A 15,524-nucleotide genomic window follows, 5' to 3' on the forward strand; every position below is an offset into this window, starting at 1 on the left:
GCGGGCCAGATCCAGCCCAGCTTAAGGTGGTTACAGTTCCCACCCGCATCCGCACTACCTCTCCTCGGTCTCTACTGACGTCTGTCTCCCTTTCCGGTGTCACAGCCTACTGCAGTGCCGCACTGGATGACTAGCAACTTCCAGAAGTAAATAACAACCCCATACAATGCAGCAGGAATGCCACAATGCACAACAAGCTGGCTTGTCCAAACAGACCCTGGGACAGGGCAAGGGCCTGAGGGCAAGGTCCCAGGGGTGCCTCTGGTCACCACCCCGTGCAGCGATCCTCACCATGCTCCCAGGCTAAAAAGGGCTAGGCTGAGCTAGCAACAGGGGAAGAGACCTCAAGGAACTCCTAGGCAGGTGGCACTCCTTCCTCTGAGTCTACACTGACCCAACCCCTCAATGGCGGGTCAAAGTACCCCTCGGCCTCCCTGGCAGCCATACCAAAATCACTGGGCGGACTGCAACCCTTCCGGTGACAGCCTTCAGGGAAGAAAATAAAGTGCTTGGTACCACACTTTCCCATTTCTCAGAGAGGGAAGAATAAATCCATCCACTCTTGCAGGGTCCTGAAGATGTGAAACAACACTTCCTGGCCAGTGGTATCAAAGGCTGCTCCTAGAGATAACCGGTTCATCGGGGCCTGTTGCTAGGGAGGGATTGTCAGCCATGGGTAATACATCACTGGTCCAAAATTAGGTCTAAAAGCTGCCTGGCAAAGGGGGTGGCTATCTGGGGTCAAGATGAAATGGCAGTTCCTCCAGCAGCACCTACTCAATAACCCCCACCCCCAGACGGGAGGTCAGAGGCTGGAGAGCTGGCTAATGTCAAGCGAGGGGCCTGAGACAGGGCCCCCTGTTGCCTGTGGGTGGCAGACATTCCTGAAGGGAAACTTTCACCACCCCCTAAATAATGTTCCCCCCAAATACTCTTCACTCTGCTCTCTTCCCTAGCCAGGGAGAGCCGGATCCAGCTCACAAGTGATGGGGAGCGCACACAAGATCTCACAGAGCAAAAGAAGATGAAATTTGGCTGAAGAAGACTGCATTTATAGCTGCCTGCCTAGCACTTTGTGGGTTTGACAAAATTAGATTTATCTTTTCAGCAAAGCAGGTGCACAATTATTGTTTATGTAGACTGATATACATGCACACACAGTATCCCAGGTCAGTGGCTCTTAACTTTTCCAGACTACTGTACCCCTTTCAGGAGTCTGATTTGTCTTGCATCCCCCAAGTTTCCCCTCACGTCAAAACTACTTGCTTACAAAATCAGACATAAAAATACAAAAGTGTGGTACTGACCCATTGCTGACTTTCTCATTGTTATCACAGAATTATCAAATACAACAATTGCAATGTAAATATTGTATTGACATGTCAGTATGTCGTACAGAGGGCAGTGTAAACAAGTCGTTGTCTGGATGAAATTTTAGTTTGTACTGATTTCGATGGTGCTTTGTACGTAGCCAGTAGTAAAACTAGGCAAATATCTAGTGAGTTGACATACCGCCAGAAAACCTCTGTGTACCCGCAGGGGTATGCGTACCTCTGGTTGAGAACCACTGGTCTAGGCAGAGCTAGGAGTGATGCCCATAGCTAAGATTACCCAACACTTCCCATTATAACTGCCTTTTTGAAGCTTTTACAATTTCCCACAACACAGTCAGGGAGTTGGATAGGAGCTGGGGTGTGTGTATCTCCGAGACAGGGTATTGGATAGGAGCAATGTGGGAAGAGGAGGAGACAGGGTGTTAGAGCTGGCAGTTGGAGCAGGGGGTGGGAAGCGGGAGCTGGCGGTTGGAGGTGGCAGGAGGGGGCTGGAGGCGGGAGCTGGCAATTGGAGAGGAAGGACGGGGCGGGAGCTGGCAGTGGGAGGGTGCAGGAGGGGGTGGGAGGTAGGAGCTGGCGCTGGTCGGATAGGAGCAGAGAGGGTAGGGGATAGGAGCGGGAGGTTGTAGGGGTCAGCAGAGGGCGGGAGGCAGGAGCTGGCGGTGGGGGGGGTAGGAGGGAGTGGGAGGTAGGAGCTGGTGCTGGTCGGATAGGAGCAGAGAGGGTAGGGGATAGGAGCGGGAGGTTGGAGGGATCAGGTGCTGAAGAAGCGGGGGTTGCATAGGCATTTTATAACTTGGGAGTTCTTGACTTTGCACCTCCCTCTGGTGTCAGCCTCCTGTTTGGGACGCACTCGTGGGTACGCTGTCTATCGACCACGTGCTCACAGTATGGGCCAGATCTGCACCCACACGAGTTTACAGTCAGTGAAGCTGAGGAGAGCTGGGGGCAATGTCAGCCTTCCTGCTCGCCTAACCCTGGGCTAGTGGGAGCCAAAAAAGCACCGGGTGCAGCTCCCCTCGGCCATGCCCTTCATAGGCAGGGGAGGAGCAGGTGCTTCAAGCTAGCTTTAAACCGGCTGGGGATTTCCCTCTATCAGGGCGCTCCTCGCTGCCCCAGAGCTGCCTTCCAGCACAAACACCTGGACGGGACTGCGTGTCTGGCCTAGCTATTAAAAATCCCTGACAAAATCAGGTTGACATGGAGTGCACGGTAGGACAAGTAGTAATGGGGTTATTCTGCAGAAAGGGTGAGTTAGGTTTGATACTAGGGAACTCTTTCTAACTACAAGGCTAGTTAAGCTCTGGAACAGGCTTCCAAGGGAGATTGTGGAAGCCCATCATTGGAGTCTTTAAATCATGGACAAACACCTGTCAGGGATGTTCTGGGTTTACTCGGTCCCACCTCAGCGCAGGGGGCTGAACTAGATGACTCGAGGTCCCTTCCAGCCCGACATTACTACGAGTCTAATGAAAGTAAATTACATTACAGGGATGTTGTAATTATCCCAAAACTAAGTGTTCTGAACCCCGGAAATTTGCAGAGAAAGTTAAACTTAAAATGCATCCGAACATGTGGCGGTAAGAAATGCATCCAAACAATGTTTACTTTGCCCTGTGGTGGTTTATAGTCATTTTTTGCCACTGTACTGTTGGAGATAGAGAGTTGCGCTAAGAGGCAAATGCAAGCAGTAGCCATCTTTGCTAAGGCAGCCTGTGCCCTCAGCCCCACTTCGATGCTAGCCATTTTGAAAGAGGGAAGATCTTTGTGGAATTCTCACCTTATCCGTCAGCCTCTGTTGAAGAAGAAACTTTCAACTTTGAAGAATAGTAGCAAAAAAGACCAAGAATCCTAAAAATAATCCTATAAATATAGTCCATGCACCAGATTTCACTGAGTTTGAATAGTCTGTGTTATTCTGTTACTAAGACCATTAAGGACAAAAATAGGTTTGACAGACTTTTCTTAACGGAGTCATTTAAAATTCATTTTTAACGGATTATCTAATTACAGCTTTCATAGCTTCATAGATTCCAAGGCCAGAAGGGACCATTGTGATCATCTAGTCTGACCGCCTGTATAGCACAGGCCAGAGAACTTCCCAAAATAACTCCTAGAGCAGATCTTTTAGAAAAACAACCCATCTTGATTTAAAACTTGCTAGTGATGGAGAATCCACCATGACCCTTGGTAAATTGTTCTAATAGTTAATTATCCTCACTGTCAAAAATGTACACCTTGTTTCCACTCTGAATTGGTCTAGCTTCAACTTCCAGCCTTTGAATCGTGTTATCCCTTTCTCTGCTAGACTGAAAAGCCCATTAGTAACTATTTGTTCCCCAAGCAGAGTTGGACCGTGCAAGGGAATGAAAACCAATAATAAACAGCTCCAGAGCCGTCTAAAGAAGAAGAAAACAAGGGAAGAATAAATGGGACCTCTGAGCACTGAGGATGGGGTGGATATTAAAGATTATCTAGGCATGGCCCAACACCTAAACAAATACTTTGCTTCAGTTTTAAATAAGGGTAATGAGGTGCTATGGGGTAGTGGCAGGGTGGCTAATGGAAATGAGGATGTGGAGGTAGAAATTACCATGTCCATGGTGGAAGTCAAACTCAAACAGCTTAATGCAGAGGTCCCCAATCTGTGGAGAGCCACCTAGCTCCACTCCTGGCTCCGGCTGCAGCCCTGTGCCTGAGGATCCAGCTGCCAGCCCCACTCCCAGGGGTCCCCTCCCAGCCCCAGCTATGGCCTCAGCCTCAGCCCCCTTACCTCTGTCCGCATCCCTCCCTCCCAGAGCCGTGGCCCTGCTCCTGGCCCTGGCTCCGGGGGGAGCGCAGACAGGGGTAAGAGGTAAAAAGTTTGGGGACCACTGTCTTAATGGGACTAAATCAGGGGGCCCAGATAAGCTCCATCCAAGAATATTAAAGGAACTGGCACATGAAATTGCAAAACCAATAACAAGGATTTTTAATGAATCTAAACTTGGGTGTCTTACCCTATGACTGGAGAATTGCTGATATAGTTCCTATTTTTAAGAAAGGAAAAAAAGTGATTTGGGAAACTACAGGCCTGTTCATTTGACCTCAATCGTATGCAAGATCTTGGAACAAATTCTGAAAAAGAAAGTAGTTAAGAACAGAGGTGAACGGTAATTGGGATAAAATACAACATGGGTTTACAAAAGGTAGATCATGCCAGACCAACCTGATCTTCTTTGAGGAGATAACTGATTTTTCAGACAAAGGAAATGCAGTAGATATAATTTACTTGGATGTCAGTAAGGCATTTGATATAGTTCAATATGGGAAATTATTAGTTCAATTGGAGAAGATGGGGATTAATGAGAGAATTGAATGGTAGATAAGGAACTGGTTAAAGGGGAGACTACAACCTGTCATACTGAAAGGTGAACTGTCTAGCTGAGTTTGTCAGGGTTCAGTCTTGGGACCAATCTTATTTAACACTTTTATTACTGACCTTAGCACAAAAAGTGGGAGTGAGCTAATAAAATCTGCAGATGACACAAAGTTGGGAGGTATTGCCAATATGGAGGAGGACCAGAATAGCATACAAGAAGATCTGGACAACCTTGCATACAGGAGTAATAGAAATGGGCTGAAATTTAAGTGCAAAGTAATGCACTTGGGGACTAACAAGAAGAATTTTTGCCATAAGCTGGGGCTGTATGAGCTGGAAGGCACAGAGCAGGAGAAAGACCTGGGTGTATTGGTTGTTCACAGGATGACTATGAACGGCCAATGTGAAGCAGCCATGAAAAAGGCTAATGTGATCCCAGGATGCATCAGGTGAGGTATTTCCAGTGGAGAAGGGAAGTGTTAAAACCAGTATATAAGGCACTGGTGAGATCTCATCTGTGTGCAGTTCTGGTCTCCCATGTTTAAGAAAGATGAATTCAAACTGGAACAGGTGCACAGAAGGGCTACTAGGAAAGAAATGGAAAACCTACCCAATGAGAGGAGACTCAATGAGCTTGGCTTGTTTAGCCTAACCAAAGAAGGCTGAGGGGAGATATGACTGCTCTCTATAAATACATCAGAGGAATAAATACCAGGGAGGGAGAGGAGTTATTTAAGTTAAGGGCCAATGTGGACACAAGAACAAAGGGATATAAACTGGCCATCAACAAGTTTAGGCTTGAAATTAGGTGAAGGTTTCTAACTATCAGGGTGAAGTTTCCAGAACAGCCTTCCAAGGGGAGCTGGCTTCAAGAATGAGCTTGATACGTTTATGGAGGGGATGATATGATGACACTGCCTAAAATGGCATGTGGCCCATCTATGACTTCTAGCAGCAAATACTCCAATGGTCAGTGGTGGGACACTAGATGTGGAGGGCTCTGAGCTACTACAGAGAATTCTTTCCAAGGTGTCTGGCAGCTGGGTTTTGCCCACATGCTCAGGGTCTAACTGATCACCATATTTGGAAGGAATTTTCCCCGGGGTCAGATTGGCAGAGACCCCTGGGGATTTTTCGCCTTCCTCTGCAGCATGGGGCACGGGTCACTTGCAGGCTTAAATTAGTGCAACCAGTGGATTCTCTGTAACTTGAAGTCTTTAAACCATGATTTGAGGACTTCAGTAACTCAGCCAGAGGCTAGGGGTCTATTACAGGAGTGGGTGGGTGAGGTTCTGTGGCCTGCAATGTGCAGGAGGTCAGACTAGATGATCATGATGGTCCCTTCTGACCTTAAAGTCTATGAGTCTAGATACTTCTTAACCTTTTCTTTATGAAGCTCAATAGATTGAACTCCTAGAGTCTATCACTATAAGGCATATTTTCTAATCCTTTAATCGGTCTCATGGCTCTTCTCTGGCCCCTCTTCAATTTAGCAACATCCTTCTTCAGTTGTGGGCACCAGAACTGGACACAGTATTCCAGAGGTGGTCACACCATTTCCAAATGTAGTGGTAAAATAACCTCTCTACTCCTACTTGAGATTCCCATGTTTATACATCCCAGAATTGCATTAGCTCTTTTGGCCACAACATCACATTGGGAGCTCATGTTCAGCTGATTATCCAGCCCCACCTCCAATCTTTCTCAAAGTCACTGCTTCTCAGGGTACAGTCCCCTATCCTGTAAGTATGGCCTATGTTCAGGATCTGTCCCCTATACTGTGTTTGCAGCTATATTAACTATGCAGAATGTTCTCATTCGGATTCACGCACTGGCTGTTTTATGTGAGTACCTGTATCAGTCACGTGCATCGACATCAGAGCTCACGGTTAGCTTTCAATAGACCATACCGGCTGGAACAAGTCAGGGGACAAGGCTGAACAATGTTAATGTTAACACAGGTTGCTTGTGAATAAAGACAGGTATATCAGAGTCCAAAAGCATTTCAGAGAGGAGTTACGTGCAGATCAGATATATAAAAGGCAGCAAAGTATAGCGTTGATGCGATAAGACTACTGTATGCTGCTCTCATCAGCTGTACTGATCTGTTATCCACCGCCCTGAAACATCACCCCAGTTCTGAATAGCGTGAATGCCTCTGTTTATTTCAGGTGGATTTTCCGGAAGTGCTCAGCATTGGCCTAACTCTGCTCCTGACCTGGAAATTCATTTGGCACGTACTGCCTGCCACAAGCCTACAGCAATCTTTCTTGGACTTTCTTCCCAGGTACAGTAGCCTTTCCCCAGCTAATATCTCTTGTGTTCGTTCCCTGTCCATCTGCGTGTGACTTGACAGGTATTTATACTGAAGCTCATCTTGTTGCACATGCTGCACTGTTCTAATCCCTCCAAGGCACTTCAGACTTTTCTCTCACGTTGGTCACTTTTCCAGTTTCGGGTTCACCCGGGAACAGATTACGGTTAAAGCGTATACCCTCCTTTAGGCAGTTCATGGAAATATTAAATGCCATGACCCCCTGGTATGCCACTAGCAGCAGTTTAGGACCCCGGTCTCCAAATGATTGCTTGTTCAAGTGGCGCTATCTTCAATCTGTTTATCCTGTGGCCTGGCATTGAAGGAGATTGGCTTTGGTGAGCCTTGCTCTATCCATGGTCTTCCTGTTCTCTACGGCAGATCCTGCAATCTGATTGCGGGGAGCAAACCATAGACCTGAATGAAGCCTCACTGAGGCCAGAGAGGTGCTGCATGGTGCAGGGCCCTGGCCCTCCCCTTCAGACTACAGGTGGTTCAGGGATGCTTGTTCAGTATTAATAGCAAAGGCAGCAGACTTGCTTGCCCTGGTCTATTTGATACATCTGTTCGTTGCTGCTGAAAAGACATCTTTTCCCCAATGATAAACCCCTCCATTGGAGCAGAGTGAGGCCGATACCAAGTGCTTTGGAAATCCCTGCTCTCTTGCATGCAGAAAAATATATACATCACAATGCTGTGTCTTCTATAATCTTAGATACCCAGTAGTGTAAGTTCCCCCAACCCCCACTCTTTTCTCCTTACCCTAACTTCCCTGTCCGTGTCCAGCATGTGTCTCTATTGCCTTGGACTGTGTATGGAATAAATCTGAGGGCTTGCAGCAGCTCTGTCCTTCTCTGGGCACCTCACAAACTTCAGTTTGTTTACTCAGGATGATGGAGCTCAGTGCACATTTAAACTACCTGCACAAGTATCCTGAACCCTTCTGCTGAGCACACCAGGTGCTGAAGGGTTCTCCCAGTGGTGAGCTGGAGCCGGTTCGCACCGGTTTGCTAGAACCGGTTGTTAAATTTAGAAGCCCTTTTAGAACCGGTTGTTCCGCGAGGGACAACTGGTTCTAAAAGGGTTTCTAAATTTAATCAGCCAAAAGTGGCGCCTTAGGCACCTACTCCGTGGGTGCTCCAGGGCTGGAGCACCCACGGGGAAAATTTGGTGGGTGCAGAGCACCCACCGGCAGCTCCCTACCCTGCACCCGGCTCCAGCTCCCCTCCGCTCCGCCTCTGCCTCCTCCCCTGAACGTGCCACCTTGCTCTGCTTCTCCCCCCCAAACCCCGGCTTCCCACGCAAACAGCTGTTCATGTGGGAAGCCGGGGAGAGCTGAGAAGCAGGCAGCGGCTTCGCGCTCAGGCCCAGGGAGGTAGAGGCAGAGCGGAGGGGAGCTGGGGCCAGGCATGGGGTGGGGAGCTGCCGGTGGGTGCTCTGCACCCACCAAATTTTCCCTGTGGGGGATCCAGCCCCAGAGCACCCACGGAGTCGGTACCTAAGGCGCCACTTTTGATGTGATCAGTGGGGGGAGCGGCTGCTCCTGCTGCTCCCCCCTAGCTACGCTCCCCCGCCCCTAGGAGCCAGAGGGACCTGCCGGATGCTTCCTGGGAGCTGCCCCAGGTAAGCCCTGCCGGGACTCCCCACCTCGCCCCAGCAGGTCCCTCTGGCTCTTAGGGGCGGGATGGGCACCCACTACAGTGGCCCACGAGAACCTCCTGCACGGTTCTGGGGGCAGTCAGGGGAGAGGGGAGGGGGAGAGACGGGGCAGGGGTCCCGGGGGGAGCATCAAGGAACGTGGAGGGTTGGATTGGGCAGGAGTGGGCCACGACCCCCTCATGGGGTGAGGAGGGAACCGGTTGTTAAGATTTTGGCAGCTCATCACTGGGTTCTCCCCTCTCCCACGCACAGAGCCCAGACCCCTTCATTCAGCCCCTCCGCAAACCTCACAAGGTGTGTGTGCTGAACCAATGGCACAGTGACACCCTCACAAGCTGCACACTGCTTAGGCCAGGCTGTCACCTACACACCTCCAGACTACAGGAGCCATTAGCTCAGCCCCGACCCTAGCACGAGTCAGCTCATGGCAAAGCCGGCTTAGCCGAGCATACACAGCATGCTGGGCCTGAGGTGAGCACTGAGGGAGCTCCCCAGGGACTCAGTCGAACAGAGCAATGTGAATAACCGACTACGTGAATAACCGACTTTTCAGGTCAGGGGCCAAACTGAAAAGAAAAACAAAAAAGTTTCCGGAGAACCCAACCTGAAATCTTTTTTATTCCATTTGTTCGAACCAAAACGAAACATCTTGTTTTGGGAGGAATTTTTAACCTTTTTTTTTTTTAAAAAAAAATTGTAGTAAAATTCAAAAGAAATGGGGCATCTTGAATCAAAAAACCTAAATGTTTCTTTAGAAAATGTAGAAACAGTTTTGGGGGTGGGGGGGAAGGAGAGGGAAGGGAATAGGGTGACCAGACAGCAAATGTGAAAAATCGGGATGGGGGTGGGGGGTAATAGGAGCCTATATAAGAAAAAGACCCAAAAATCGGGACTGTCCCTATAAAATCGGGACATCTGGTCACCCTAGAAGGGAAGGTGGTCTGAAACAGTTTGGCAAATATAACCTCAATTCAGTAAATGTTTTGGTTGACCTGAATCTTCATTTTTTTGGCCAAAAATGCATAGAAGATTTCCAAGCATGGAAAATTTCAGCTCCCAAAATGAAAGCTTCAGAAAGTTAGAGCAAGTGACACCGGGGTAGAATGAAAACAGCTCCTCTGCTCTGCTGTAATCACTGTTTAGATCCACAGTTTTCTATTAATGTTTTGAAAATAGGCTGATGATGTGGGCTCTGGGAGGGAGTTTGGGTGCGGGAGGAAACTCCGGGCTGGGGCGGGGGTTGGGGTGCGGGAGGGGTCCCAGTGGTGCTTACTGCGGCTCCCAGGAAGCGGCCACCAGGTCCCTGCAGCCCCTAGATGCATGGGCACCAGGGAGGCTCTTCACTCTGCCCCCGCGCCCACAAATGCCGCCCCTGCAGCTCCCATTGGTCGCGGTTCCTGGACAATGGGAGCTGCGGAGCCGGCCCTTGGGGTGGGGGCAGCGCGTGGAGCCTCCCTGGCCACCCATGCATCTAGGGGCTGTAGGGACCTGGTGGCTGCTTCTGGGAGCCACGCAGAGCTAGGGCAGGCAGGGAGCCTGCCTTAGCCCTGGGCCCCGAGTGTGCCGCTGACCGGACTTTTAACAGCCCAGTCGGTGGTGCAGACCAGAGCCTCCAGGGTCCCTTTACGATCAGATTTAACAGATTAACTCCAGATTACAAACACGATCTCATATGACAGCACTGTGCCTCTCTCTTCCCTGCCAGCCAAAACCCACAGCTGGGACTGTGTCAGCCAGGTCTAACAAACTAACAAAGCCTAATACAGCATTTGGCTTTGAATTTCCCTCCTCCACAACACCCTTCACGTAGGGGGGAGAAAGGAGCACTTGTAACACAAATGTGCAGCTGTCTACACAAGTATTCCAGGGTAACCTTAATCCGGTCCCCTTGTGCATGTGCATTTTGGTGCAGTCTTGTCTAACGCCAGAGAGGAAGTCTGTGACACTCAGAGCCAGAAATAGAACCCAACTCCCTTAGGCCCCAGTCCATGCCTTAAGTAGAAGAAAATATTGTCCCTCTTCTTATGTTTTGCCTCATTCACTCCCCATCCTAGGCACTAAATGAAGCAGGGATCTTACAGTAAAAATTCTACGCGCTTGTGTAATTACAGATAGTATTACCACGCATATGCACTACAGTACTGATAAAGGTTGCTCAGGCAATCTGAATTCCCTAACATTTGAGTGCTTGATCTTGCAGTTTTAATGTAGTCTTTGGGTATGTGATTATTTAGGTTTTTTGGAACCATATCGACCCATGGGCTCCCCACCCCCATGATTTACCAGCAGGACTGGAAGCCAGGACCTTTAGATCCATAGCACAAACCGCTACCACTTGAGATAAAGGACGAACTTGTGGGAACTGTGAGCTGTTTTCTTCTACATAGACCAAGCACTAAAAGGGGACACAAGGCAGTCAGTACCTTGTACAACTATTTTCTATACAGCATAGAATACATAAAACTTTGGCACCAAGATGCCTCAGTTTTGTTCCTGGTTCTGGAGGCATGTGTGGTACAGGAGGTCACAAAGACAGCATAGCCAAGCACATAGATCTGGCACATTCATTCTGAAAGGCAGTACGTCTGCATGGATGAGACTTGAGTCTGCTCTATTATAGGCATTCCTAGCTGTGCTAGTCGTGACCTTGTGCAAACACTCAGTTACCCCCTCCATAAAATGAGGGGGAATATTTACCCAGCTCGGAATACGGGGAGCGAGGTCTTGCGCTATCATGAGGGCTATGAAGTGCACAAATTATTAACATCAATCAGGAGGAGGTCTGCTGGGCATGGGGAGTGGGTGCTGCTGCTGTGGCTGTGTGGCCCTTTAGTTCAGAGCCTAGCACCCAGAAGGCTGTGTGGGGCTCAGTGCAGTTGGCATGCTTGGAGCTCTTTGCATCAAGCCTTCAAAAAGCTCAGCTAAACATGTGCAAATGGCTGTTTTCAGAGTCTTATCATCTGACCAGGTCTGGAGAGAGTTACACAGGAGCAAGAGCGCAAAAGGCACGTTCCTGACCCCAGGACTATCCCGTGACAAATGTCAAGTTCCTACTACGAAGCATGTTGTTTTCAGAAACACCCACATTCTCAGAACTGGCTGAATCATTTTCGCAGGGACTTAACGAAAAAGAATTCATCAGGGTCAGAGAGCAAACGAAAATAATTTCAAACCGAACTAAAAATAAAGTATTATGATGGAAAATGTTAGGCAACATTAAGTTCAGACATCACAACTAGCCCCACCCGTAAGAAACCGTATGTGGGGTCAAATCCTCAGCTGGTGGAAATTGGCTTCAATGGAGCTGCTCTGATTTATAGCAGCCGAGGATCCGATTTGGTAGGTCTCTGTCGTAGCATTGCTACGTCTCTCAGGTGAGTTCCTTGAGTCAGCAGACAAAGTGTACTCCTGAGAACTCTGCGAGTACAAATTCAACTCACGGGGCTTAGTGTTGATTGTAGCCATTGTTTGAAAGAGCTGGACCTTGATCAAACTGCGACATTCCTGGAGTAAATCTGATTCATCTCTCTGAAGTAGGGTGCTCAGACTTTGAGCTTCTGGTTTCAAGGGTCTCCTTGCAAGTTGCCCCCTGATTTGCAGAAAACTGAGAAGATTGCAGAAGCCCTTGTCTTTCTGAAAAGAGACTGATTCGAGCGTATGCCAATAAAGTGAGGAATGTGGCCAGCAAAGGGAGGCTAGTATAAAAATGGGAAAGAGAGATGGACACTCAAGAAGTCGTGAGGAATGTCCATTTAGCAGCTGATGAACAGCAGAGCAGGAAACACTTGGGAAAACGGGATATTTACAAACCAGCAGGTGCAGAAGATATACATCCCACGTGGAAGGCATTTAGAGAACTACTGGCAATCATTTGGGGAAAGTCCTGGAGAACTGGGGGAAGTAGAAAAGGACAGGAGAAAAAATGTTGATCTTCTCCAGCACCCAAACCCCATGTGAATCAGTAAATCTAACTAACATCCCTGGGAAAAGAATATAAATCTGTAACACTTCGCACCAGAGGAAAATGAAAACATGGGCAATAAGCAGTATGTTTATGAAGAACAAACCTGTGTACAGTCAGTCTCTTTGCTATTTTGGATACAGATATAAAATGGAAGAAGAGAATGCAATTAATATCTGCACTCTGCTAAATGTTGGCTACAGCATCTCTGTGCATCGTACAGGAGGAATTCCATGTTTTGTATGCTCAACTCAGGAGCAGCTTTCAGAGGGCTTAGCCACTAGTCTGCTGTCAAGGTGATATCTCACCCCATGTATGTATAGAAGGTATGCACAGCTGCCGTTCATTCCCTTGCTCATGCTTCCCCCCAGCCCTCCTCCACACACAGCCAAAGGGAACTGTGGCTTATAGCATCAGGTACTTACATTCAGCGCATTCTTAGCAGCTTCTGCTTCTGAGCGACTGTCAAAGCTGACAAACCCTACAGGCTGAGGAGAAAAGAGAAGAGGAGAGGGTCAGGGGATGACTCAGGGAAGGAGCAGCACCGTCGCCTCACAGATACAGGGACCCTGCTCACTACTACCCACCAAGGGTACTTGGGACCTGCAGTCCCCAACAGCCATCTCCCTGTTTCAGAGCTGAGAGCCATCCTGCAGATCTCCAAGGGCCATGTCTGCTCAATGGGCTTCACTTTGGCCACCTCTGCTATAAACTCACTGGCTCTGCTGCCCTCCCCTCCTTCCAGTGGAAGGTCTAAGTGTACAAGGGCTGGGATGAGTGTTGGGAGACATGCGGTGCACTGGGTACCCATAGGCCTAGTACAGCGTACCTGAAACCGCATTGGCTTCCCCAGTTGGCTGCAACTATGTTCTTAAAGTGGAGCCTTCAGGGACCCTCCCTCCATCCTTCATCTAGCTCTAGTGTGGGCAGACACATGCTGGATGGGGACTCCGAGCCCTTAGGCAAGGCCTAGAAGGGCTGTGCTGTGACTGAGCAGGAAACCTGTGTTCGGGGGCGACCACAGGACTCCTGCTCTCTTCCAGGTGCTTGGGGGAGAAGATGTGTCTGGAGTCTCCAGGTTACCCCTGCATCCTTTCTCCCCTCCGTTTTCCCTTTGGGTAATCCCAGAGGAGCTGTGGCACAGAACTATGTTCTCTGCCCAGAGGATGCTGCTGCTGGGGCTGGTGCTACATGTAGGGGGAAAGAACTGAAGAACGGGCTGAGCCACAAGGCGGCTCTCCACACCGGGCCAGACGCCAGGCTGAGCGCCCAGCGGCTCTCCCTGTGCCGGGCCGGACCGGGCGGCTCTCCCTGTGCCGGGCCGGGCCGGGCGGCTCTCCCCACGCTGGGCCGGATGCCAGGCTGCGCGCCAAGCGGCTTTCCCTGTGCCAGGCCGGGCTGAGCAGCTCTCCCCTCGCTGGGCCAGATACCAGGCTGAGCGCCGAGTGTCTCTCTCTGCGCCGAGCTGGGTGCCGGGCTGAGCAAAACTCTCCCCATGCCAGGCAGTTTTCCCCGCATGCAAGGAAAAAAATCCCTTAACCGTGAGGCTCAACTTGAGCTCTTTTCTAGAAGGCTTGATTCCACCTAGGAATGCTAATAAAAGTACAGGTTCTGACTGCCCTGAGCTGCTCGTCCCAGCTGGCCTGCACACCTTCCATTACAGGGTAAAGACGCTGCAATGAAACAGGACGGGGCTGCTTGTCATGCCACTCCCGAGTGTTTTCGATTTGATTCACGGTTCCGCTTGTCCACAGAAAGCGCAGACTCGGCCGCATCTTCACAGAGAGCTCACAGGTCTGGGGCCCTAACACTGTGCTACCTTCGTGGTACACACCCCATTGGGGACACTTCATTACCTTGCTGCTCATTCCTAAATTACCTCCCCCCCCACCCCACGAAATACAGTCTTTTGCTCCTTGCATTGAGCAGAGCCAGCGGCTAGCCTGCAGGGAGGGTGGGGGCAAGGGAACATCCTGCACCTGGGTGTGCGGTGAGGCCACTAGATGTGTTTCTAATCCGTTTACAGCTAATGACTGTGATACTGGAGGTTCTGAGCACTGGTCAGGCTTTTACCTGTTTAGAGGTGAGTTTTATAAGAGAGCCTTCATAACCCTGCAAGAAAAGAGAAAAGCATTGTTTAGTCATGGCACTCACCGGGTCATGGCAAACAGTCAGCACTTGGAGCTAAAATGGGAAAAAGTGTAGGGTTCTGAGTTGTTTTTCACCATTTTACAGGGCATGCTGGCCCTTTAAGGCAGGCTACTGGCCTAGCAGAGCGCCACTAGCGATGCCAGCCTAGAACAGAGCCATATGGAACCACAGGCCACAGCAAGGCCTGCTGGGAAGGGAAGTTATACAGAGGCAGCTTTCTGTACCCTCAGCCAGGGAGAGGCCAGGGGAATGGGCAGAGAAGGCCAGAGGCTGGGAGAGGCGCTCTGGATCTCACCATAAGGCCTAGGTGGCCAGTTCCGGTGCGGTTCCTGCAGAACCCTGAAGAAAGGTCCTTGGAGTGGGGCGGAGAAGTGGGCATACTTTGGGGACGGATCAGACAGCTAATAATCCTGTTGGAGCTCCCACGGTGGGGAGGGTGTGAGCTCCCCAACAGCTGTATAGGACATGGCACAGAGAACACCTCTTTGCTGGGCACACAGCAGGGGTCAGGCACTAGCACATGCTACAGCCCTTGGTGTTCCAAAGCAGTGCAAAGGGCTCCCCAAAGCAAGGATTCCTCTGGCTCTGCTTCACTTCCCCTGGCCTAGGGGGTGTGTTGGGGGCTGCCCGGAGGAGGGGGTTGTGGCAGAATGTACCCCTGTGTTCACACCCTACACGTGATTGTAATCATCTTTGTACAAAGTACACCTTGTGAAATATCATCTGAGAACTCATAATTTGGTC

The 15,524-nt window shown here is 49.8% G+C and overlaps 1 protein-coding gene across 3 annotated transcripts in view; it reads right to left on the reverse strand.

Moving 5' to 3' along the window:
• Nucleotides 1–15,524, reverse strand: part of RBPMS (RNA binding protein, mRNA processing factor) — a 140,452-nt gene that overhangs the window by 81,761 nt on the left and 43,167 nt on the right. For all 3 annotated transcript variants that reach the window (XM_075127441.1, XM_075127440.1, XM_075127442.1), the window contains 2 exons: nucleotides 14,703–14,741; nucleotides 13,055–13,117 (listed from right to left, as the gene is read on the reverse strand). In XM_075127441.1, the coding sequence (XP_074983542.1) occupies nucleotides 13,055–13,117; nucleotides 14,703–14,741 (102 nt within the window). Of the gene's footprint in view, nucleotides 1–13,054; nucleotides 13,118–14,702; nucleotides 14,742–15,524 lie in introns of those variants that run through there.

The sequence above is a fragment of the Caretta caretta genome, chromosome 4, assembly GCF_965140235.1.
Source record: "Caretta caretta isolate rCarCar2 chromosome 4, rCarCar1.hap1, whole genome shotgun sequence".
NCBI classification, from domain to species: Eukaryota; Metazoa; Chordata; order Testudines; family Cheloniidae; genus Caretta; species Caretta caretta.